Consider the following 25,137-nt stretch of genomic DNA (forward strand, 5'->3'; position numbering starts at 1 on the left):
TGATATTCTTTGTAATTAGATATTTTACTTGGACCAAAATGCCACTTTCACTGTACTTACTAAAGAAAATTTCTGATGATCATCTCCATCAGCTGATGTTTGGAAATAAGTGGCCATAGAAAAAGAACTCAGACATAGTGGTCAGAATATACTGCTGCTGTTAACAAAAACTTGATTAATGCTTGTTTGACATTAGTGACAGTAAAGCATAATGTATCACTGACAAAGTGATTCTGTATAGTGTCACAGATCCACAGGTCCAGTGCTCTTGAACAGCTCTGGAACAGTTCCTGCAAGGACCCTGCCCCCTTAAGGTTACACACTTTCACTAGGGTAAGCTACTTAGCTTCATTGCTTCCTGGGACTGAACCTCTGAGCTGTCAGCATCCCTGATTCACACTGTGAGCTCCCTTCAGTGTGTCCACCTGAGTTGGACACTTGAGAGCAGGGTGGATTTGATTTAAATCACTAGTCAGGAAGACTCGATTTAATCATAGATTTCTACATAAAAGTGCATTCTTGTTGGTTGTTATAACCTTTACAGACATTTTTTTACACCTCAGAGATGGATGTAGGTTTCATTTTTAGAAGATACACACTATACATTTTTAAAGTGATTTATTTTGAAAACTTTTCAGATTAGTTTTCCAGCTGTATCAGAAAACGAATGATTTTTTTAATTATTTCATTTACCAAAGGTAATTGAAGCAGATATTTATGAAGTCATTGTGAGGTGAACTATCTCCAATTCAACAGGTTAATCATTAATATTTGGAGGATTTTCTTGCCATGCTGTATTAGTACAAGAACATCACCAGACAGACATTTAAATTATTTTATTTAACTAACCAACAACGTTATGTATTCTGGATTTTTTTCTTCACCAGCAAACCTATAATTTTTTAACAAAACGAGCATATGAATTTAATTAAACATTTAAGTTTTTTTTAAAATCAAGTTTGTTTTTGTTAAAGTTGTTTTTAACTAAAATAGTTAAATGAAATATATATTTTTTTAAAAACAAAAATTATATCATCTATGTCGGCCAAGTCAACATGAGAAACTTAAAATATTGACTTCTGCAGCTAACTCCGTTGTCTTCACCTTCATTTTCCTGTTGGTTCAGAATCTGGAAAAGAAAAACAAACTTTCCTGCTTTTTCAGGTCCCAAACGATTTCTCAGTTTGGAATGAATTAGTCCAAAGGAAGAAAATATTCTTTCTATACTAGCAGAAGAAGTTACTGCTGTTAAAAGTGAGATTATTACTTCAACAGTCTCTGAATCTAAGTGATTAAGTGACTTCCACCAGTTCACTGGTGTGACTTTCTTTAAAACATCATGAGCAAACATATGTTTCTTGAATGGTTCATCCTTAGCTCTGAAGTTTATTATAGTTGGCATTATGGAGGAATGATTGCTGGATGTCCATGTCATAGCCAGCTCCTCTTGTTTAGAAGTTAAGATTTGACCCTAGTACCAAGTATGGAGAATATCTGCAAGAAAACGAGCTGGAGATAGTGCTTGTCTCATTCATTTTTTTAATGCTTGTAATTTAACTCTGTCATTGCATATTTCTCTTTTTAAGATCTCACTCAGTTCCTTCCAAATTTCAACAGCATCAGCAATAAAACAGCTATTTTCCCTACATTTTGTGCAAGGCTACAGAAATAGTGTCCAAGATTTCTCTTAAGCCCGAAGTTGAGAACTTTGGCTATGACAGTACCATATATTTTTTCATGATTTTGTTCATAAATTGTCATCAGATTAGGCCAGTTCTTGATATAGTGCTCAAAACAGTCCACTGCTGAGTCCATTGCGCATCTTGTGGGAGAGTTAGCTTGGTTCCTGCCGTTTTTTTCAGAGCAGCTGCTGCTGCAAAGTGGTTGTTACGGAAATATTTTGCAATTTTAACATTAGCCTTTATTTCTGGAACACTGAAGTCTTTGACTAGAAGGTGCATCAAATGAGCACTGCAACCGTATGTTATTAGCTCGGGACTCTCTCTTCTAAATAATTTCTTCTCATCTTGGATACATTTGAAGCATTGTCTGCAACCAAGCTGCGTACTAGAGATTTGAAATTTTTTTCACAGTTTGTTATAGCTTTTACTGCTGCTACTTGTAAGTAGTCTGCTGTATGTGCATTTCCTGATGTATCAATTGTTTCTGTAAGGAAGACATTCCCTTCTTTTATTGTCACAAAAGCACATACAACAGGATCATTGTGGATATTGCTCCATCCATCAAGACTTAGGTTAACAATTTTACCCTCTAGACCTTTTATACACTGCTCAATTTCTCTTTCATACACTTTATCCAGCAGTTTGCCTTTGACATGTGCTCTTTTGGGTGGACTGTATCCTGGTCTTAATGATTGAATCATGTTAATGAAGTGTGGGTTATTTTCCACTACATGCATCCGATGAAGTGGGATGCTTTTGCTCAAATACATTGTTAGTCTCTAAGGTGCCACAAGTACTCCTGTTTTTTTGTTTGTTTTCATCAATTACCTCTTTTTGTAATCTGCTAGTTCTTATCACAAACTTTTCTGTGGTTGTTTCTGGATGATGGAGTTGTTTTTTTTTCTTTTTGCTACAGGTGCTGTAGTGTGGCTATGTGACATACATGATGTGACTGAAATGCTATCATTGGCAGATAACTGAAACTATAGAAAATGATGGTGATCTTGAAGGTGGATAGTCTTCAGAATCTTGTATGTTGAGGATGGATTCTCCTGAACAAAATAAGTCAATGCAATTATTTAATTATTTTTACCGTATTGCTCATTTAGTATTACTCATTTCATTCACTGACACTCAGTACTACTTTAAAGGTGAAATTGTAAAAGGAAGATCTGTCTCTTTCAGCTATTTATTTTTTATCACAACTGCATCTAAAATGATTGTACCGTAGAGTAACTTTTTTTGCTCAAACATGAGAATTCAAGAATAATCCGGAAGGAAGACTGGCAGTCCTTAAGAAAAAAGTATGAAATGAAAAAGTTTACCAGCTTGAAGATCCTGCATGTTCAGGCATGTTCAGACATGTTCCTTTCATCATCTTCAACGCAGCTCCCCCCTGAGAAGGAACACTTCTCTTGATGTTGTTTCATTCAGGCAACCAGGCCTTGTATTTCTTTGCTGCATTATTTGCATTTTGCACGCATGCCTGTCTTACCCACAGGTAGAGGAACTTCATTAAAATATTTGCAAACTGGGTCTCTTTTACAGCCTGCTGCCATTATAGGTTTTCCCTTCTAGTGAGAGAATGATATGGTGGATCTTAAATCAGTGAAGGCTGCACTCTGAAAGACCTCGTCTTCTGGAATATGTTGTTCAAAGTTTCACTTTTATTTCTACTGCCTGTCCCTCCCTTCTCACATTTATCTCCAGATTTCAATGCTTGTCCAATTCTATTCCTCCTCCAACAACTTTCTATTCATCAAACTTTTTGAAACTTTGCACTTTTAGAGAGAAGTAAGGGATTGACTCTTTGTACACAAATTTGCAGAGAGACAACAGGGTTGAGGTCTACTATTTTTCTCACCTCTACATATAAATTTATTTATTTAAAAACATTTTTGCTGTTAATAAGCATGTTATCTCTGGAGACACAAATCCACAGTTTGAGAACTGCAAAACTAAGCCTCTCTGATGGTATCTTCTAGACTGAGCATTGAGTTCCATTGGGTAGATACAAAAATTAACCTAAATAATCTATACAGAAGCTCCTGGAACTGCATAAGATTGGATCCCTAATCCATGATCTATTGGAACTCATTTATAAAACTTTTCTTAAACATATATGAATATATTGTCTCATACTATAGAATTAGAATTTATAATACCTATTCTGTGATGAGATATCTTTGAGCTATTAATGTATCTTAATTAAAACTATCTTAAGGTAGATTTTTTCCCTCAAAAAGCATTTTATAAAAAAAAAAAAATTTTTTTTAAATCATTGATTTTTATTCACCCTGTTATTCAGTCATTTTCTATTCATTTTAATATCTTTTTCTCAATTAATTTTAATCAAACACTCACTGTGAATGTTGAATAAAGTCAGTGACATCGTACAGTTTGGCTCACTCCTCTCTTGAAAATCTCAAAGATCATCTCCCATTATAATCACCATCTGATTCCAGTATAATTGTTTCATTAGTTGGAGTTCGTACTACTCCTGCAGTGCTGCAGATCTTTTTATATTGAACAGTTCGTAGTAGTAGATTGTGTCAAATTCTTCTTGGAAGACAGTGAAACACAAGTTACTGTTTTCCCTATTTCAGTTGATCTTTCTAATATTAGCTTCAGGGTTACAATGACGTTTACTACCTTTCCACAGTTGAAGCTGTATTGTTCACATATTTTCTTATAAAATTTTCTTTGTATTTGGTCTTGAACAACTTGCAAAAACGTCCAGAAGGCATACGATACTAGCTTGCTTGTTCTGTAGAATCTTTACAATCTGTTGTGGTATTCATTTGGGGGATTTGAATACAAAGTGAGGTTGTAAAATCTGGCTTTCAAGCCTTCATCCCTTATGCTTTTTAACAATTCAGCCAGTATTCCATCACAACCTATTGCTTTTCCATGCTGATACTTCATTAGTTAGAAAAGTCTTAATATATAACTAGTTAGGTGTCTAAATTTTCAATACTGTTAGAAATACAAAACATTTAGTTAGCAAAATTTGATAACTTAAAAAATGTAATTTCTGTATACTTGTTTTTTCTCGACATTTAAAAATGAAATAGTATAAACTGGTAGAGCAATACTGATCAAAGGGCCAGATTCTTCAGTCTTTAAGCAATCAGTGGACTTCATCAGTAGTCCTTCTAAATCAGAATTAGTGGCCTGATAACATGCATGAATCTAAGGGTACGTCCACACTACCCTCCAGATCCGTGGGTACCAATCGATCTATTGGGGATTGATATATCGTGTCTCATCTAGACACGATAAATCAATCTCTGAATGCACTCCCGTCGACTCTGGAACTCCACCAGGGCGAGAGGAGGAAGCGGATTCAGCGAGAGAGCCGTGGCTGTCAATCCTGCTTCATGAGGATGGGAGGTAAGTTGAAATAAGATATGTCGACTTCAGCTACGCTATTCCCATAGCTGAAGTTGCGTATCTTACATCGACCCCTGCCCCCCAGTGTAGACCAGGCCTATGAGATCATTCTAATTTGTCTAATGGGGTCATGAGTTTCTCAGGCAATACTATGTTTAACTATTGCATTCCCCTTCTTCTCATGCCTGAGCTTAACTCTTTGCTGAAGTGCAGGACAGACTTTTCAAGACTTTTTCAGAAAGCAGTACACAGAGTTAAAACCTCAGGGTTATTGTATGTAAACCCCTGAAAAGTTGGTGCTAATTGTACCCAGTCGACTTCAAAGAGCAATTACCACAGTTTTAGGGCATGTCTACACTACAAAATTGTTGACCTAAATTATGTCAGCATACAGCTGCTGCAGTAATTAAAACCCTTTTGCTTGTCCACGCGATGCCCTTGTGTCTGCAATGCGCATCCTCGCCAGGAGTGCTTGCGCTGCTTGTACTGTCAGTGTGGGGCATTGTGGGATGGCTTCTGAGAGCCACACAGTGTCTACACTGAAACCACATTGACCTTACTACATTGGTACTCTGCCTCTTGTGGAGGTGGAGTTATTGATTTGGAGTAATGGGGCACTTACACAGCAGTAGCGGAATTTTAGTATAGATTCTTACATTGTTAAGTTGATGTAAGCTGCATTGTATTGACCTGACTCTGTAGTGTAGTGTAGATCTGAGTAAACGTTTAATGTATATGGAAAGCATTATAAATCTTGTAAAACATTGTAAATAGTTTAGAGTACTTGAAATACTATGAACAACTTTTAAATAAATGCTAATAGACAGCAAATCTACTGGTGTTCATCATACAGACTTCCTTGCCTTTGTTGCTATTACATATTTAAATGCAAGTTTTCAACATAACGCTTACACTTTCTCTCTCTCTCTCTCTTCTCCTTTTTGCTTTTCTCAGACTTTTCAGAGTTTGCAAGGAATGGTAGCATTTTAGTCCTTTCAAACACTTCAGAACCTTGTCAGCAAACAGTCTGGGATCTTCACAGATAGCAGCATTCCAGTCCTTGGGTTAAACAGAAATATGTAGCCTGTAACAAGGTACAGGTATTGGGATCAGCATATAAAATTTCTATTCACTGAATTTCTATAAGGCAACTATCTCCCCAGAAGGCCAGCTAAGTCAGGTAAGAATGTATAGACTCTTGCCTCATTTAGCTCTGCCCCCATTCTCTCTCTAATCGCAAAGGAATCCCAGTTTGAAGCAGCTAGTGAATAGTTAAAACAAGTTCCATAGTTTGTGTAGCCTCTAGAGGTGACAAATGCTCTTCTCCCAGCTCTTCTTCTAAGTCCAAAAAACACATCACAGTGGAACAGTAATTAGCTGTACCCATACTGGAACAAATATTTCAACCCAGCCTTCACATCAGACACATCTCCTGGTCTTGCGTTGGTCAGCCTCTGAGTCCACATGGCTGTATTTAACTCCTATATTTATAACCTTTCCCTCTCAAGCTCTGATTGTCTCTGCTCTCAGCTAGTGACTATGTGTGGGACCTGCAAGAAACCTAGCTCACAATGAAATCTTTCCAAACAGCTGCAGAAACAGCTACTCAACATAAAACTAAAATCTGTATTCTCCCCGCTGTTCGGCCCAAAGAAAATCAGACAAAGTGAAATGTTGCAGTATAAAGCATGTGGGTTACAATAGCATAATATAAGCATAAAAAGAGAAATGCTGCTTTAAAAGTCAGACTTGCTGATAGTTTCCATAGATCTAGCTATGATATTAATGATGAGAAAATCTGCCTTGCAGGCAAGATGTAATAAAATACTCCTCATGGCTCTGATAATACAAAATGAAATTAAAATTCTTTCATAAACGTTTGCATGCCTTGAATTACACAGAGAGAAATAGGCTAATATTGATACTCTTTGATTATTTGATTTAAAACTTTGAACCATGCACCCCTCCAACTGCATGCTTCAGACAGTCATGGAATGGCACCAGTAGGGGCTGTGCTTCATGGTGGCATTGCCCGCCCAAACTGCAAGCCTTGGGCAGGCATGGAGTGGCACTGGCAGAAACTGCGCTTCACAGTGGGACAGCTGATAACAGTGATCAGCTCCCCCACTGTGAAGTGCAGCTGCTGCAGTACCACTCTGCACCTGTCCAAGACTTGCAGCTTTGAGGGCAGGGGGGAAACACTGCCCCCTGCTTCCCCAAACTATGCCCATGTTTAAAAGTAGGAGTGCCTAGCCCCAGACCCCCCCGCCATTCCGGTGCCATTGCTCAGTGACTCATTCTATGTTCCTTTTTATTAATTCCTGTGGAAGATCATTGTGGAGGAGCCAATAATTAAAACCTGTTGGCTGTTTTCCTTTTTTCCGGTTTTTAACCAACTCATACTTAGTTTTCAGAATCAATCTTTGATAGTTGATGAACCTCTAAAAATGGATTTGTTTTTACTTTTTTATTGGATATTGATAAAACTTTCTGATTATAAACCAGTATCAGTATTCTCAGTGTGGGAGTTAAGCTATTAGCTTCTGACAAGTGCTTGAAATGTCTGATGCCTCTTCACTGTTCTCTAAAGGGCGATCTGTGCTCTCATATTAGAACAATAAAATAATCAAGCTCTATTTCAACCTCCAAGGTCTCTGGCACAGTTTTCATCCAAACAGTGTATATATCAGAACCCACGCTGCCACCTCTTTGTGGATTTGAAATATTGGTATTTCTGCATATGCTGTTAAATTTACAGATTAATTTATATGGGGGAAAGTAACTGAGTTCAAGGTGCTGTGGGAATGATAGTTGAGTACTTCTTGATTTTTAGGATAATTTCTAATTAAGATTTTAATTTTAGCCATAGCAGTGTACAGGCTTCTCTTTACCCACACTTTGCTCCTGTTGTACTCTGTGATTGAGAGGGATCATGGGCCTCAAATCCATGCTGAGGGTCCCCAAGGAATTCTCAGACCCTGGCTGCCACCCAACAGCTCCCCTGAACAACTGGAGTAGGGGGTTAGTGAAGGTCTAACTCATAAAGCGTTCCCACCCATGAAGCTCCTGATTGGGGGAGACATCCAGCTCCACCAGTCGGCTGGGATGCACTGCTTAAACCAATAGAAGGCACAGCAAGTGGTCTGAGCAACTAAGTGAATCCCTGGCTTGCTGCTGATCTGGACCATCTGTACTTGCCCAACTCCTGAGACATGCCTCCCAGCCTGTTCCTGCTTTCCTTATCTCAGATTCCTATCTGCTCTCAGTTCCTGTTTCACTCCAGGTTCCTGCTCCTACGCTCTGCACCTGATGCTGACTCTGGCTTCGACCCGTGACTTGGCACCTGACTCTGTCTCCCATTCTGATATTTAGCTTGATACCTGGCTATAGCTCTGAGCTTGGCTTGGACCTGTCTCTGACCCTGACTCTAGTTCCAGGCTCCGGACTCTGACCATTAGGCCTGACCAACCATGCCCTGATTCTTCTAGTGATTTCATACCAATCCACTCTCAGAATGTTGACTTCAGCTGTGAAATCCACCATTGCTCAGACAGACATAGTGCTTTTAGGAGCCATAGAGAAGTGCAACCATTGTGCTACCCTTGACAAGGATGCAGTGTAGACCTACCGCAGTGGTGGCTGATGTTTCTAGTCAACACTGGGGAGTGGAACCATGTTCCTTTGGAGAGGCTATTGCCCCTGAGGATGCTAGCCTCATACTGTCCTTGTGCATTCTCTGAGCATAAGGACCGGAATTATGTCTGACTCTCATTCAGGGGTACAAGATAGATATACGGACACAATCTGTCTTGCACTATGTGGTAGTTTGCTGTTGAGATTACTTTTATAATAGCTTCTTGCCACAAAATGCAATGGCTGTTGTTGCATAGATGATGGCTAGGATGCAATAGTCATTCTTCATACTTTTGGTAGTAGGTCAAGTGAGGCTCTGAGAAAAGGTGGATGAGGTAATCTCTTATTGGGCCAACTTCTGTTAGTGAAAGAGACAGGCTTCTGAGCTACACAGAGCTCTTCTTCTGGCTATTATTTTAGAAAGCTACAGATAAAAATTGCATAATGTTTTTGACCTTGGATATTTTGTCTCAAACTAAACAAAATTCCATTTGAATTACAAATATGAAATACTAAGACAGGTTCTGCTTAGTCACTGAGTGACTGAGTTCTGTTGACTAACCCTCTTAGGTACTGGAACCTTGTAGGAAGGTGCTGATTGATAGTGGTTAACAAACCATTTGCCATAATGAATTACCTCCCCTCTGGAAATAAGGGCATGACTTTTTTAACAGAAGAAGTTAGTCTGAAACAGAAATGTCTTTGCAGCAAAGCTCTAGGAACAGCCACGATTGGTGAGAAAGTGTGGACTGAATATTGTATTTTTGTTATGAGTTAAAGCCATAAAGCCAAACTGCAGAAATGGGGTAAATTTGGATTAAACACAGAAGGTCTGATATTTCACTGACAGAAGCATAAATCAGAAGTAATTCTACTGAAGTTAGTGGAATTACAAGATATAAAACTGGAGAAATTGAGTAGAATCCAGCCCAGTAACTGCAGATTTTCCTCAGAGCAGAGTGGAAAGTCCACTTATGTCAGGGAAGTTTGGACCAGGGTTCAGATATGTGGATAGTAACTTGATAAGCGATTCATTTCAGGTGACATCAAATCTCAACATGTTAAGAATAAGTTTCTGATATACAGAAGTTTATTTAACATCTAGCCAACATTTTCAGGAGAAAACTGCCATCCTGCATACAGATTCAGTTTTACTTGTGACTGACATTTACAAACTGTGAGTACATTTATTTTTAAATGGGTGAAGAATGCAGTAATGAGAGGGAATCAAAATAGCTGTGCTGAAGTTGCAACAAGTTCTAGATATAGTAAAACATAAACAATTTTCTTTTAAAACCAAAACTCAGACCAGCTTGAATTTATACTGTACTATCTGAACAGTGTTCTTTTGCCAGTTATTTCTCATCTGAAGATCTACCTACTGTATGTAAAATGAAATTTTAAAAAATGGTGACTCATGAAATATTCGAGAAACCTGCGGTTTATGAGCAATCAAAACTCTCTCGTACAAAAGTAATTGAGACCAGCAAAGCCACAGAGGTGAGGATTCAGTCTCCCGCTCTTTTCAACAGTTTGCATCAGCACACCCCAAGCCCTGTGTCAGAGGGGTCTGAGACCACCGTTAAAGGCTTGTCAAAGTCTGAGCTGTAAGTACCAGAACGGAGTCTGTACTTACGGCTTTGTTCTGTTCTCAGGAGGCCCACTGACACTGTTTAGACCAGGCAATCTTGTCTGGTTTACTCTTTTTACATAAATCAGTGATGGGAGCAGTCAGGGGACTAAAGTACAGGATGAATCTCCAGTAATATCTTGCCATCCCAGTAAAGATTTGTACTTTTTACTTGTCTGAGGAGTGGGCTAATTTTTAGTAGCCTCAATTTTTTTTGCAGGTTCTGGTTTTATACAGCCACTCCCCACTCTGTGGTTAAGATACACTTCATCTGCAATCCTTGTCTTGCATTTCTCCACCTTTACAGTCAGGGATGCTGTCTGACTGCTGCGAAGTACCCTCCTTATGTGGGTCATATGCTCTCCCCAAATGTGACAGAAAATACAAATATCTGTATATGGCAAATTCCCTTGTCCCATATAGTAATTGATCTTCCAGCTGCTGGAGGGAAGTTGGGGCCCCCTTGGGGCCTAAAGGAAGGACAAATAATTCAGAGTGTCCTATTAAGGTAAATGCGGATTTGAGCTGGGAATCTGAGTCCAGAAGCACCTGCCAATATAACTTTTGGTGAGGTCTCCAGCCTCTGGGCTGTTTTCCCAGTAATCCTGAAGGGTGAGCTTTTAGTTCAAGCCTTGGTTCCGTTCCCATCTCCATCCAGGGGACAGCAAGTGAGGTACACCTCTACCCCGATATAACGCTGTCCTCAGGAGCCAAAAAAACTTACTGCGTTATATCGAATTTGCTTTGATCTGCTGGAGTGCGCAGCCCCGCCCCCTCAAAGCGCTGCTTTACCACGTTATATCCGAATTTGTGTTATATCGGGGTTGAGGTGTATATCCAAGCTTACTGAAAAATACCTAGTGATAAGCCTGCAGCGCACCTCTGTTCTCTGCTTGCTGGGTGGAGATTTAAGTGATATGGTATGGTTATGGAGTCCAGGGACGGGATGGCCCCAGATTTGGAGAGGATCCTCTCCCTCCCAGTCCTTGCCCACAGCCAGGGCAAGATTTTTTTTTTTTTTGTCATCATATGCTTTCATCATGTTCACATGATACACTTGGTGCCAGTGTGAGCAAGTAGACAGTACCACCACATAGTTTAGCTCACTGAATTTGATTATTTTAAAGGGCCCTTCCTCGAGTTTTTGTCTGCACTGGAATGAGCACTATAACTTGGTCTCCTGTACCATATGTCTGACAACATGCAGTGCCTACATACTAGATTTTCTGTTTCTCCTGAGCTCTAGTTAGATTCTCCCAGGCAGAACCCATGAGTTCTGTGATCTTTTTCCAGAAGGCCAACATGTACTACTTAGACTCACCTGTGAGAGAGAAAGTCCACTGTATGTTTCCACTGGCCTCATTAGATCCAGAGGGCCTTGTACCCTCCCTCCATAGTGCAGTTCAAAAGGGGAAAATCCTGTGGTTTCTCGGGGAACCTCACGATAGGCAAACATCAAGTAAGGTAAACATTTACCCCAGTCACTGGGGTGTTGGTCCATAAACATTTTCAACATAATTTTAAGGATTCAATTAATTTCTTAATTAGCCTGTTAGGCTGAAGGTGGCAGCATAGCTGCTGACTCCATGAGTGCTCTGTGGCTGGAGCACCACGGGGAAAAAAATGGTGGGTGCTGAGCACCCACTGGCTGCCCCCTACCAGAACCTCCTCTTCCCCTCAGTGCCTCCTGGCCACTGACGGACCCTACTGATCAGTGCTTCCCCCCCGCCCCAGCACCTCCTGCCAGCTGCAGATCAGCTGTTTTGTGGTGTTAGGAGGCGCTGGGGGGGGGGTGGAAATGTGCTGGGGGAGGAGACGGAATGGGTTGGGGACTTGGGGAAGGAGTGGCGTGAGACCGGGTCTGGGAAGAGCAGAGGGGAGTACCCCCTGACAGATTAGAAACTCAGTGCCTATGGGTGGCAGGGAAATAACCGTAAGTGTTGAAACTCCATCTCTTCTCCTCCTCCATCCCACACCCAGTTCTCCCATAGTTCTTCATGCAGGGGAGACACAAAGTATGCCCCCTGATTAGTCAAAGCCTCATGGGGAAACCTCACACAGCTGAACATTGCTAGCAAGGTGTGGGGCATCTTGTCTTCCTCTACAGAGGACAGAGCTGCTGCTTCTGGGTATTGCGTGGTGGAGTCTGTTACCAGAATATATTCTCACCCACCCCCAATCTGGGTAGCTTTGGTAGGAAGTCCCATAATGCCCGTAGTGACCCTCAAGGGAATCAAGGCAGCCTAGCCCTTATTCTAGCCTTTTCCCAACCTCTGGAATGAGTCACAGGGCTTACAATATTGTTGCACTTCCTCAAGAACTCCTGTCCAGAAGAAATGCTATAGTGAGTGCTGTTTGGTGCATTGTATTCCTGTGTGCCCTATGTAGGGTATACATTGACCAAACTGAGCAGCTTAACATGGTATTTTTGGGATACCACTGATTCTCTGTATTCTCCATTGCTCAACATTCACAGGGGGCATTCACTCTATAGAGCAGCCCCTGATCCCAGAAAAACCATTCTACGTGCTCTCCTGTCATGGGAGTTGGCTGCATACCTAGATTTTCCCAGAGGGGCATCAGTTAATTGCTTCTGCCTGGATTCCATAACAGAGGCTGAGAAGTTTGGCTCAGTCTGATCAGTGGGGTTCACATCCCTCCCCTCTGAGGTCAGTTTATCAGCAGGACTGTGCATGGTCTGGCTGCTGCTGAGAGATGCCTGTCAGCTTTAATCTCAGGGTTAGAACCAACGTCTGGGGCTTTCTGCTGTTGGCTCCAAGTAGCCACAGAAGTGGCTGGGCCCAGGACTCTAGGTCAGTTCCCAACAACACCTTCATTGACATTTGGGTGTGTACCCTAACAACCTTAGGCCCCTGATTGTTACCCCATTTCAGGTGCACCTGAGTCACTGGGAATTGGAAAGGAGGTCCCATTATTCGCAATGGGGAAAATCCTTGAGGGGTCCATTTACCCCGAGTGTTCCAGAATTATTTGTGCCCCAGTGTCCCTCCATCCCTTGGCCTTTTTCCCACCTCACCCCCACTGGGAAACAGCATTTAGTCGATTCTTCTTTGGGGTCTGACAACATCAGGTTTACTCATTGGACCATCAGGGTTGGGACTTAAGTTCCCTCTAGGCCATGTGGCTGGACAGCAGGCTACAAAGGGCCACAAAGCAGGGGCCTGGAGAGGAGAGAGGTGGGTGGGCGGAGACTGAGGAGGGGAGCAAGTTGGGACGTACAGGGCTGCCGTGGACCTCTCTTCCATCTCTGGGAGCTCACTCACTGCTGCCAGCAGGGGGAGAGGGGCCCCTCCCCCAGAACTCAGTGCTGCAGGTGGGGAGAGGGCTGGGGGGAGTCCTCTGGCCCCAGACCCATGGCAGCCTGCCTGCACCCAAAACTCCCCAGCCCTGCTCTGGAGCCTACTCCCCCAGCTAGAGCCCTCACCCACCCCAATGCTCTTGGGTCCCTCCCACACTCTCTGAAACCCTCATCCCTGGCCCCACCCTGGAGCCCTCACCCCCACACCACACCCCTTTGCCCCAGACCTGAGACCCCTGCAGCACCCTGAACCTCCATCCCTGGCCCCACCCCAGAGCCTGCACCCCAGCTCTCTGCCCTGACCCTGAGCCCCCTCCTGCACCCTGAACCCCTCACCCCCAGCCAGAACCCTCACCTCCCTACACCCTAACCCTCTGCCCTAGAGCGATGAGCCCCTTCCCACACTCCAAACCCTCAGCCCCCAACCCCATTAATTTTGTTATGTGCACCAATATGGAGGTGATTTGTCTAACAGTATCTCCATATTGATGCACATAACAAAATTCATTCCACAAATGAGTGGGAAAAATTAGAGGGAACACTGGTTGGGACTGGTTCCACTGATGGTGCGGTCATTGCCATCTGGACCTGCAGCAAATCTGTCCCTGATCTGCCTACCACTAGACAATGTATTGATTTATGGCCAGTTTTGTGACAATAAAAATATATCAGTTCCCTGGATTCTTTTTTTGGGCCCCTGCTAGGGTTTACCTCCCACGTGGGTCTGGGTTTAGTTCATTTTCCCTTCTGGGGAAGTTCCCCTTCTCTCTTCTGGAGGGGGTCCTCATTGGGTGTTAGCATTGTGCCAGTATATCTTGATTTTTCTCTCAAATCCAGGCTGAATATCTTCATATTTGTCACCCCGTTTCCCAGCTGTGGTCACATCTATGGGATCTTTGTCTGTTAACCATGATTTCAGGTTGGGGTGGCAGAGTTTAGAACTATTCTAAACCCATTAAGTTATAGGCCTGGTTACCCTCCAACCAGTTCCCCAGTTTCTTATGTAACCCATAATATGAGTATGTAGGAGAGCACTTCAACCTCCCTGGCCACACTATAGCAGACCTTAAGGTGGCCATCCTGCAGCAAAAAAACTTCAGGACCAGACTTCAAAGAGAAACTGCTGAGCTTCAGTTCATTTGCAAATTTGACACCATCAGCTCTGGACTAAACAAAGACTGTGAATGGCTTGCCAATTACAGAACCAGTTTCTCCTCCCTTGGTTTTCACACCTCTACTGCTAGAACAGGGCCCCATCCTCCCTGATTGAACTAACCTCGTTATCTCTAGCTTGCTTGCTAGCATATATATACCTACCCCTGGAAATTTCCACTACCTGCGTCTGACGAAGTGGGTATTCGCCCACGAAAGCTCACGCTCCAAAACGTCTGTTAGTCTATAAGGTGCCACAGGATTCTCTGCTGCTTTTACAGATCCAGACTAACACGGCTACCCCTCTGATACTATTCCTCTTCTGGACATGACTGTACAGCAAGTCTACTAGGTGTATCTTTGTCTGCTCATCAGTGTTGAGCTGCCTTTCTCCACTTGGCTCAAGTAATTGACCTTTCTTCAGCTGTTCATAAATCATTTTCCCAGTTTTTTGCTTTTCCTTTCCCCAAAAGACTGATATTTTTCACTGTGCTTTTCCCTTCTACAGTCCTTGCTTCACTGCTGTTGGCACACGTGGCAATTCACACTGTTGTAGAACCCACATTCACTCACTGCCACCATGTGTATATTATTACCACTATAGCAGGGGTTCTGAAACTGGGGGGGGGGGGAGGGACTCCACAGGGGGTCCTGACCCCATTACTTGGGGGGCTGCAAGCTGTCTGCCTCCACCCCAAACCCTGCTTTGTATCCAGCATTTATAATGGTGTTATAAATTAAAAACAATTTTTTATATATTTAAGTGGGGTTCGGATTCAGAGGCTTGCTATTTGGAAGGGGTCACCAGTATGGAAGTTTGAGAATCACTGTACTATAGTAATGAGCATTTGTTTGAAAAAGACATCTGTTTGCAAACACGAAATCAGCACTTGGTTAAAAGAAGTAGTTATTCATTAGAGCTGAACCCTGACTAAAGATATGATTCAAAATATCTCATCGTTTTACTGCTTATCAATTTAAAAATTACTGAAGGAGAAAATATGTAAAAGCCATTCTGTTAATTCGTATATATTAATGAGGTCCCTCTTGTAATCCTCAACAAAGCAATTACTACTAAGTATGTTACCTGTAAACTAAACATTTAGAAATCAATCACTGGAGGGTCTTTTCTAAAAATTTGGTCTCAGTCTCTCATAACTACCTTGATGGCTTCCATCCAAAGCACTTATTTAAACTGTTTTTATTTGCTCTCCATAATAAATGAGGTCATGCTTTCATGGAAGTGAATATAGGTCCCTGCTGACCCGCTGCCTCTTCAGTTCCTTCTTACCACCAGTGATGATCGTTGGAGCTGTGTGTCTCGCTTGCCTTGGCAAGTGCTTCCCCTAGTGATTGAACTTTGAGCTTTCTGTAAATATTTATTAAGTTAGTGTAAGTTAGTTAGCTAGAATTGCCCCCCCTCCCCATTTGTCTCACCTCTTTCAGTTCGGTGCATGCCTCAGTCCCAAGTGTTTAAACCATGTGGGACCTACCACAAGTTCATGCCAATGGGTGAACCCCATGACTCCTGCCTCCAGTGTCTGGGGGAGGCGCATCAAACAGATCGTTGCAAGATCTGCAGAGGGTTCCTCCCAAGGATGAAAAAGGAAAGGGACTTCAGGCTGAAGCAACTCCTGATGGAGGCAGCCCTGTGCACAATTTTTTTTAAGGTTGATAGAATTACTAAACTATCATCCTAAATTTGCTAGAAGAATGTAAAGTCTATCTCCCTTGAAAACATTGAATGCACATGTCACGCTGTCTGGAGTGACTCACAACTGTGAGTGCCTACTTCAGGGCAGACTGTCAGGAACAGGGCAGGTACCCCAAACTGGTGGAATCTTCTGTAATTAGATTTCATCAGGCCTTTAACAAATGTGAACTCCTGGATCACCATACCAGTCATACCATGGAGTTGCAGACAGTCTCCTTATATTCTGCAGCCTATCTCGCCACCCAGACAAACTGAACTTTGTGATAATGGTCACTTTAACCAAAAATCACAGCACATCAGATTTCTCCCAGTCCCAAGAAACCAGTCACTTACCCCAGATCAATTGGTACTCCAGATCTTACACCAAAGGCAATGCTGGCAGCCAATTCTATAGTAAACTAACTAAAGATTTATTAGCTAAGAATGAGTTATTGAGAGGTTGAAGCAAATATATATACAGGTGAATCACAGTTCATAACTCCAATTGGTGGCAGTGATGTAATGAGCTGCAGTTTCCCAAACGTCTTTCAGGGTACCGAGATTGTCTCTGGGGATCTCTGCTTTGCATATGGTACATTCCCTGTAAGAGTCCAAACAGGCCGGAGATGAATGATCTTTCTTTTAATCCATTTTTATATCTTCTTCTGACAGAAGACAAGCTGACAGTGTCTCTGCTCACATGGACTTTTCCTTTTGACCCTGGTCATCATCACGATGCCTTTTGCTTTGGAATTAGCATCTTCTCTGATAAAGTCCTTTATTAGCATTTCACAAAGTTTCTTTGGTGGGTTATTTAGTTACATGGGTATACACAATGCAAGTGTTTGCTATTACATTATAACAGCAACAGATAAGTGAAAACAGTACAAATAATATTTCACTAGTTTTCGTGAAGTTTAAACATCTGAATACATACTTATACATTACTCACTTAGGTCTATATTAATACAACCAAATTGGCCTGTGACCCTGATCTGACCTGGTCTGCCAGCGTCACAACAGTTGCTCTTTGGAAAGAAAGACTGAAGTAAATCTGAATAAAATGAAAAAGCAGATAGTATAAAATGTCACCTTTTCAAATATGGCAGACTAAGAGCACTTTTTAAAAAAAATTCAATCTCTCCATTTTTCTTATAAGGCTGGTGGCTGAAAGGAACTGGGAACTACTTTTTAACTGGCTTTCGGGTTATTTTTTCATTCCCTTACATGTCTTTCAGTGAAATTCCAAAATACAGTTATAAATTAAGTATTACTGTATTTTGGGTTCTTTTGGTTCTCACAAGCTGTGAGATGAGTGAGGAGGGAGTCCGAAAGACTTCACATTAAAGCAAGGAGCAGCTGGAATGTGAGTGGACAGAGAGTTTGGCTGATTTTTGCATGTGGTTGGGGTTGGAGCAGTTGTATCTCTGCAAATGACCTTTTCAAATACATGTAAAATTCCTGGTCCATCTCCTAGCTCCTCCCAGCTGATCCATCTTGCTTAGCGTCATGCAAAGTCCTTGATTCTGCTTCACACTCCATTCCCTGCTATTATCTTTCTTTTCCCTTGAATTCACTACCCTGCTGCAGATTCCTACCAGCCACTTACAAAGACCCCATTTTCTCCCTCGCACAAATTGCCGATTGCTTATCCTCCCTTATGGATAATTATTTTTCTAGTAGAGCCCAAAGGCCCAATCAAGTTGGGACCTCATTGTACTGGTGTAACATGCCCTAATTCTCTTCTCTCAAAACTAGATTGTAATTTTATAATCCTGCCTGTGTAAGGGGCAATGTAAAGCTGGGCAGGAACCAGATTGTGACTCCAGGAATCACAATCTGTTGCTTTCCCATAGCCTCAGAAGAGAAGAAAGCTGCACCTTTTCACTGGTGCAGATTACTTCCCCATTGGGACTGGCTCTGGGGCATGAGATTATTGCATTGGGGGCAGGAGAAAAACCAGGCTCTGGCCACTCCTGACTCTATCCCCTTCCCACTCATTTCATTGGGAGAGGGAGTACCAGACTGGCAGCTCCTACTTAAGCTACTCATTCCTTGGAGCAGGGAGGGGCTCGTTACTGAGACCTCTGAGTGTAAAACTTTACATATTGTGGAAGAAACTTTTCTCCATTCTTGCACTGCTAGTAGAAATTAAAGCAACCCAGGAGCACCACACAAATGAGTGATTAATAATATTTTTAGTTTTACTTCCACATTTTAGCAGCACAACTCAAGAGACTAAGATCATAACCAGCAGTTCACACCTGTGAAATATTTTTAATTTATCACTGAATTAGATAAATCAAAGTCTTGGCTAGAAGAGAGTAGCAGCCATAATGGAACTTCTCTGCTTTAACTTACTGTATCAAAATAATAAATTACATTATATACTGATTATTTTTCTTCATTTTTCCATGTAGGACTTTTCTTTTTGTTAGAGATGGAAACCCAAATAAACGAAATGTGCAGAATGAGACATCTATGCACTTGCTGTGTATGGGACCACAAATTATGATAGCTGAGGGAGCTCTTCATCCTCGCTTGGCACGACCCTCTGAAGATGACATCAGAAGAGCAGATTGTCTGCAAATGATCCTAAAATGGAAAGGAGCAAAGCTTGACCAAGGAGAATATGAAAGAGCAGCTATTGATGCGGTTGATAACAAAAAAAATACACCTTTGCATTATGCTGCTGCCTCAGGGATGAAAACCTGTGTAGAGGTAAAAAACAGATATAAATATACAGATTTGTGGTTATATTGTGGTATTTATATATGTATTCAACAAGGTTATTACACAAAGAAAACATTTTTAATACAAACTTAAGAATTACAAAGATTGGGAAAAGTCCATTTAGAATGCTACATTTGTAAATCTGAAAGAACAGAACAGTAAACTATCAGGTAGCCACACAAACTGAGAAGAGATCAAAGGAAAATCAAACTACATATACTTATTAAGTTAACTTTATAAGATAAACCATATAGTATGAGGAAGAACCATACTAGTTATTAATAATAATAATAATTAATGAAAGGAATTTAATGTTAGAGAAATATGTAAGAGAAAAATGGAATAAATAGCTACCTGAGCCAAATTTTAGAAGCTTGTTTACACTCCTCAATATGGGAAAACAGCTGTGACTGGAGGCATTTTAACTACTCATCCCCTGCCTAAAGAATACCTTATACATGTGTAGCCCATAGTGTCCACCTGCTGATTTGAAGAATGAACTTTACTCTCTGTGTTAGCATAACTACAGTTTACCAATGAGAACAAATTCTGATGTATGTGAAAATTCTATACAGTATTTGGCACTTATTCTGGGCACTTTTAAGACAGATTTACACTACAGCTGTAGCACATCTGGTGAAGATGCTCTAAGCCAACAGGAGAGAGCTCTCCCATTGGCTTAATAACTCCACTTCCACGAGATGCAATAGCTATGTTACATAAGAACGGCAATACTGGGTCAGACCAAAGGTCCATCAAGCGCAGTATCCTGTCCTCTGACCGTGGCCAATGACAGGTGCCTCAAAGGGAATGAACAGACAGGTTATCATCAAGTGACCCATGCCCTGTCACCCAATCTCAGCTTCTGGCAAACAGAGGCTAGGGACACCATTCCTGCCCATCCTGGCTAATAGCCATTGATGGACCTATCTTCCATGAATCTATCTAGCTCCCTTTTGAACCCTGTTATTATATTGGCCTTCACAGCACCCTCTGGCAAGGAGTTCCAGAGGTTGACAGTGCGTTTGAATGAAAAAATACTTCCTTGTGTCATAGCACTGTCTATCCAGGGTTAAGGTCAACATAACCATCGCTCAGAGATGTGGATTTTTCACACCTCTGAGTGACATAGTTATACCAAAGTAAGTATGTAGTGTAGACCAAGCCTTTACTGGGAATTCTGCTTAAGTGGGAGGTCTGCAAAGGAATCAATTTAAACCTGATTCTAAATGGCAATGGCTGCTGTGTAATTGGACTAGTAATTCCACTTAATTGAGTGCCTTCAGGTGATTTAATAGTGCTTAGGTCTCTGATTGTATTACAGTTTCATGCTGATACTGCCTGTTAGCCCTGTTTCAGCTTTGTCTTTTCTTAGTTTTGTACATGCAGTAAAATCTTTGATATCATGGAAAAAAAGAGATTGTGAGCTCTTCAGTTATTCTCTCCTTTCAGCTCCCTTGGTCTGACAGCCTGATGGGCTCTGACCACAGTGGATTTTAGTCACTCACAATTCTACCAGCCTGCCTTCCCCAGCATGGCTCTCATTTTCACAACCATCTGATTTTTGAGCATTATTGTACAGTACAACAAAATGTACATGTAATATATAGGAGGAGGAGGCAACTGTGCCTAGCCCTCTAAAGGTCTTTGATCTTTCCCTGTGCCCACACTGACTAATGCCAAGTTCCTTGTTTCTTTCCTTTGGGTATGGGGCCCACATTCCTCTCACATTTGACCAAGTGGCTAGGTTGGTTGCAAAATCCTGTTCTGTTTCCTTGGGAGCATCTAACAATACACAGAAAAGTTGGTCTATACCACCAGTTCTTTGAGTGCTGGTACCTATGTGTACTCTATATGTGGGAATACATGCACACCATGCACCCGAGTCCCAGAGATTCTTAACAAGCTGTGTCCATTGGCCAGCATAGATGCAGTCAGTATCTCATACTCCAGACCAAAGGTATAAGAGACTGCAGGCTGATGCCTCCCCGTGGCCTGAGTTGGAATCCTCTGTCTACAGATTTCTCCAGCTTCTTTTTTATAGTCTGTAAATAGATATCACAAGTAGTTTTTAAGCTAGCATAGTTATATATTTTTTATAGTATAGTTTTATATATCTTGTTTTTCCCTTTGTTGGGAAGTCCTGCTCATAGTCTGGATCTATGCCCAGAGTTCAAGAATTGGGTCTCTTGTCATTGTTCTTTCCATGTGAGAGACGACCACCAACGTCTACTTTTTGGGTAAGACGCATATTTCTGCGAAGTGGAGCATCTTTCGCTTGTTTCCCCTGAACACGTTAAGTTCATCAGCTTTAGTTGAGGAAACATCCAGAAGGCTATCAGACCTCACTCTGATCTGAGCCAGGGAAATCCACTATATGTTGGCCACAGCTGACAAAAAGCAACCCTCTGGGCATGAGCTTGAGAGCAGAGCCTAGAACTGCAAAACCCAAGGGCCCGTTTTCCAGTGCTTCACTTGAGAGTAAGGGGCACTGAGTCCAGAATCCCTTGTTCCTTTTGCTCTTAGCTCACTAAGAGAGTTATTTCTCCGTTGCGTGTACATAGTTTTTAGCAGTTCTAGTATACTAGAAGTGTTGTTAGTCTTTCCCCAGCCTGGGGATTTCACCCTAACCAGGGACTATACCCAGGATCCTGGGCTTCAAAAACCATGCCTCCTGCTGCGCTCCTTTTCTGTGGCCGATGAGCACCAGTAGTACCTGTACTGTCTGGGCGAGGTGTATGTAGGCCTTGCTGCAGCCCTAGGCATAACTAACTGGTTCACTGCCTTTGGTTCACAAAGAGTAGGCCTGCACATTCCTGACCAGAGAGAATGGTACAAGAACATCCAGATTCTCAAGTAAATACATAAACACATTCTTAAGAGATGGTACAGGAAGACACCAACCTCTTGTAAGATAAGGATGGGACAACAGGCTAATGGGTAAGGATGTTTTGTTTGAACTAGCAGGTACAAGGTGTAGGGTTGGTAACTAACCACGTCAGGAGCATAATACGTAACTTATTTGTATCAGTGTATAAAAGGAGAAGTCATAGGAGGGGCACTTATGTCCAGCTTAGGGGGCAGCATCCTGGTGTGCTGGCTGACCTGGTACCATTGTCACAGGCATACATTTGTTAATGTATCTGTACCCACGGAGCCAGGACACTAGTATCATGTTTCATCAACAATAAACTTGGCTGAGTGCCTTCGCCACTGAACTGAGCCTGCGGTCTTTCTTGAGTAACATCGAGGTCTGCTGAATTAGCAGACGGTGCTCTCTGCTCATGCTGATAATGCCAGAGGTCCAAGAACGGAACCACTGAGCAGCTGTAACAGCTTAGCAGCCTTGACAGTGTTGCAGCAGCAGCGACATTCCACAGTGCTTAGCTCACTGTGCTGAGATGTGCGCTGCTGTTATCTGAAAGTCCTTTGTGCCCAGGACCAGGGAAGCCTGGTAACTCTGTCTCCAGAAGCATCTCATGGAAGAGTCTATGTGACCCCAACCACACTCGTATCCTGGCCCGGGAGGATTCCCTGTGCAGTAGCCATGACTTGAATAGAATATCAGGGTTGGAAGGGACCTCAAGAGGTCATCTAGTCCAACCTCCTGCTCAAAGCAGGACCAATCCCCAGTTAAATTCCCAAATCCCTAAATGGCCCCCTCAAGGATTGAACTCACAACTCTGGGTTTAGCAGGCTAGTGCTTATGGCGAGCACCTCTCTGAGCACTGCTTACAGTGCAGAACCGTTGATACTGAAGGACAAGGAGAGGTCCTGGCATGAGAGCGAAAAACATTCTCAGTCACAAGAGCAGGTCCCCTCAGAGGACTGCGCATAAGTTCAGGATTCCCTCCCCGAGCCACGCCATGCCAGGTTGGGTGAGACGTCATTCATGGATCCTGCCAGGCTAGCACCAAAGACCCCCTTGCTGGAGGGAAAAGCAAACGCAAATGGGATTCGATGGCAGACCCAGTACTGAAACCTCCAGAATGCTCACTGATACACATGACACCACATGCTCTGACAGTGTCCTGCGGACCAGCTGACCTCACACACTCCACCAGGTACCTCAGCCATCTCGATGGGTGCTCCATGGACCCTGGCCACATGGCAGAGGAGTTGATCCTTCCCTACCCACAGTTATCTCATCATAGAAGGCAATCAGGTTGGTCAAGCATCACTTGCCCTTGGTGAATCCATGTTGGCTGTTCCTGATCACCTTCCTCTCCTCCAGGTGCTTCAAAATGGATTCCTTGAGGGCCAGCTCCATGATTTTTCCAGGGACTGAGGTGAGGCTGACTAGTCTGTAGTTCCCCAGATTCTCCTCCTTCCCTTTTTAAAATATGGGCCCTATATTTGCCTTTTTCCAATCAGCCAGAACCTCCCCCGATTGCCACACGTTCTAAAAGATAATGGCTTCAAAGAGACTTCATCCTTCCCCTCCCATTAGGTTTATAAGTATTTTTAAGCATAAGGAAGGTGTCAGGAATTTGTTAATCTTGTAACAAAGCCGAAAACATGCAAAACTTCTTTAGATTCAGAAAGAATTCTGCTGTCTCTAAAGTACTGTCTGCCCAAAATTAAGCTTGTGGTTTTTATAGTGCTTCCCTAAGCAAATATAGAGCATTGGAAACATCTCTTTTTATTGATTTGACTCTAGGGATTTACTCTTGTTTGGAAGATTAACTACTTGGTTCTTTTAAGAAATATAATGTTTTCCACAAAAAGGAGAATCACTGAATTATCAAATAAACTTCATTTTTTACTAGCAAAAACTTAAGATGAATACAAGCCTGAATTGTAAAATTGCAGGTATTAGAGTCTCTACTTAACAAAGAAATAATCCAGCCATCTTGATAAATCAGTAGCAAATATTTGTTTTTTGGATTCAAAACAATTAAGAAATATATTTGCATATCTTCTTTTAGCTTTATCATACCACATTATTGATAATGAGATGCTAGAAAATTCAGAAAATTTACCTTGTTTTATATTTTGCATTTTCATTTTTAATTCCAAATAACTGTACTTTGTGGAGGCCACAAATACAGTTTAGTACCAACCAACAGTTGGTTTCTGTAAGTCAAATATTAATATTGTTTCGTATGTTGTCTACAGAGAGGGGCTACCTTGAAGTTGCATGTAAATTTTTCTTCTTAGAAACCTAATGTGCCCCCTGTTTTACAAACTCCACCTTAATTCCCAGGGTTCAGACAATATTATCTGGTCACACTAAAAGTAACTGAAAAATATTGTTCAGAAATGCTGTTGAAAGATAAACCTGTCAGAAATATTTGTGATGTTGACGGTGCAAATTAATAAAGAATATTTACACTTCCATAGTATTTAGACTGTAAGCTCTTTGACGTAGGGACTGTCTTTTTGTTCTGTGTCTGTATAGTGCCTAGCCTGGTCCATGACTGGGGCTCCTCTCCACTATGACAATGATGATTATTACTATAATAATAATAATAATACTTTTCATCCATAGATTTCAGATCCCTTTGTAAAGGCGAGGTAACCAGTGTTCTTGTTTTATAAATTCGGTAACTGAGGCATAGGAGGGTTGTAAGATCTTGATCCTCTTCCTATTCAAGTCAATGGAAAAATTCCTATTGGCTTGGCTGGTGCAGGATCAAGCCCTAAGTAATTTAGCCAAGGTCGCACAGCATGAAAATGGCTGAGTCAGGTGCAGAACATAAGAATGGCTGTACTGGGTCAGACCAAAGGTCCATCTAGCCCAGTATCCTGTCTTCCGACAGTGGCCAATGCCAGGTGCTTCAGAGGGAACGAACAGAACAGGTAATCATCAAGTGATCCATCCCGTCGCTCGTTCCCAGCTTCTGGCAAACAGAGGCTACGGACACCATCTGTGCCCATCCTGGCTAGTAGCCATTGATGG

The 25,137-nt window shown here is 42.0% G+C and overlaps 1 protein-coding gene across 10 annotated transcripts in view; it reads left to right on the plus strand.

Annotated features, from left to right (window-relative positions):
- Positions 1-25,137, plus strand: part of ANKIB1 (ankyrin repeat and IBR domain containing 1) — a 167,125-nt gene that overhangs the window by 65,846 nt on the left and 76,142 nt on the right. For 4 of the 10 annotated variants that reach the window (XM_075062347.1, XM_075062345.1, XM_075062348.1 and 1 more), the window contains exons 3-4: positions 10,559-10,846; positions 18,923-19,223. The exons of 1 other annotated variant lie outside the window; for it this stretch is intronic. In XM_075062347.1, the coding sequence (XP_074918448.1) occupies positions 10,559-10,846; positions 18,923-19,223 (589 nt within the window). Of the gene's footprint in view, positions 1-2,598; positions 2,714-9,748; positions 9,886-10,558; positions 10,847-18,922; positions 19,224-25,137 lie in introns of those variants that run through there. 5 more of the 10 variants (XM_032798119.2, XM_032798124.2, XM_032798126.2 and 2 more) reach the window with 3 other exon arrangements.

This window comes from Chelonoidis abingdonii, chromosome 2, assembly GCF_003597395.2.
Source record: "Chelonoidis abingdonii isolate Lonesome George chromosome 2, CheloAbing_2.0, whole genome shotgun sequence".
Classification (NCBI taxonomy): domain Eukaryota; kingdom Metazoa; phylum Chordata; order Testudines; family Testudinidae; genus Chelonoidis; species Chelonoidis abingdonii.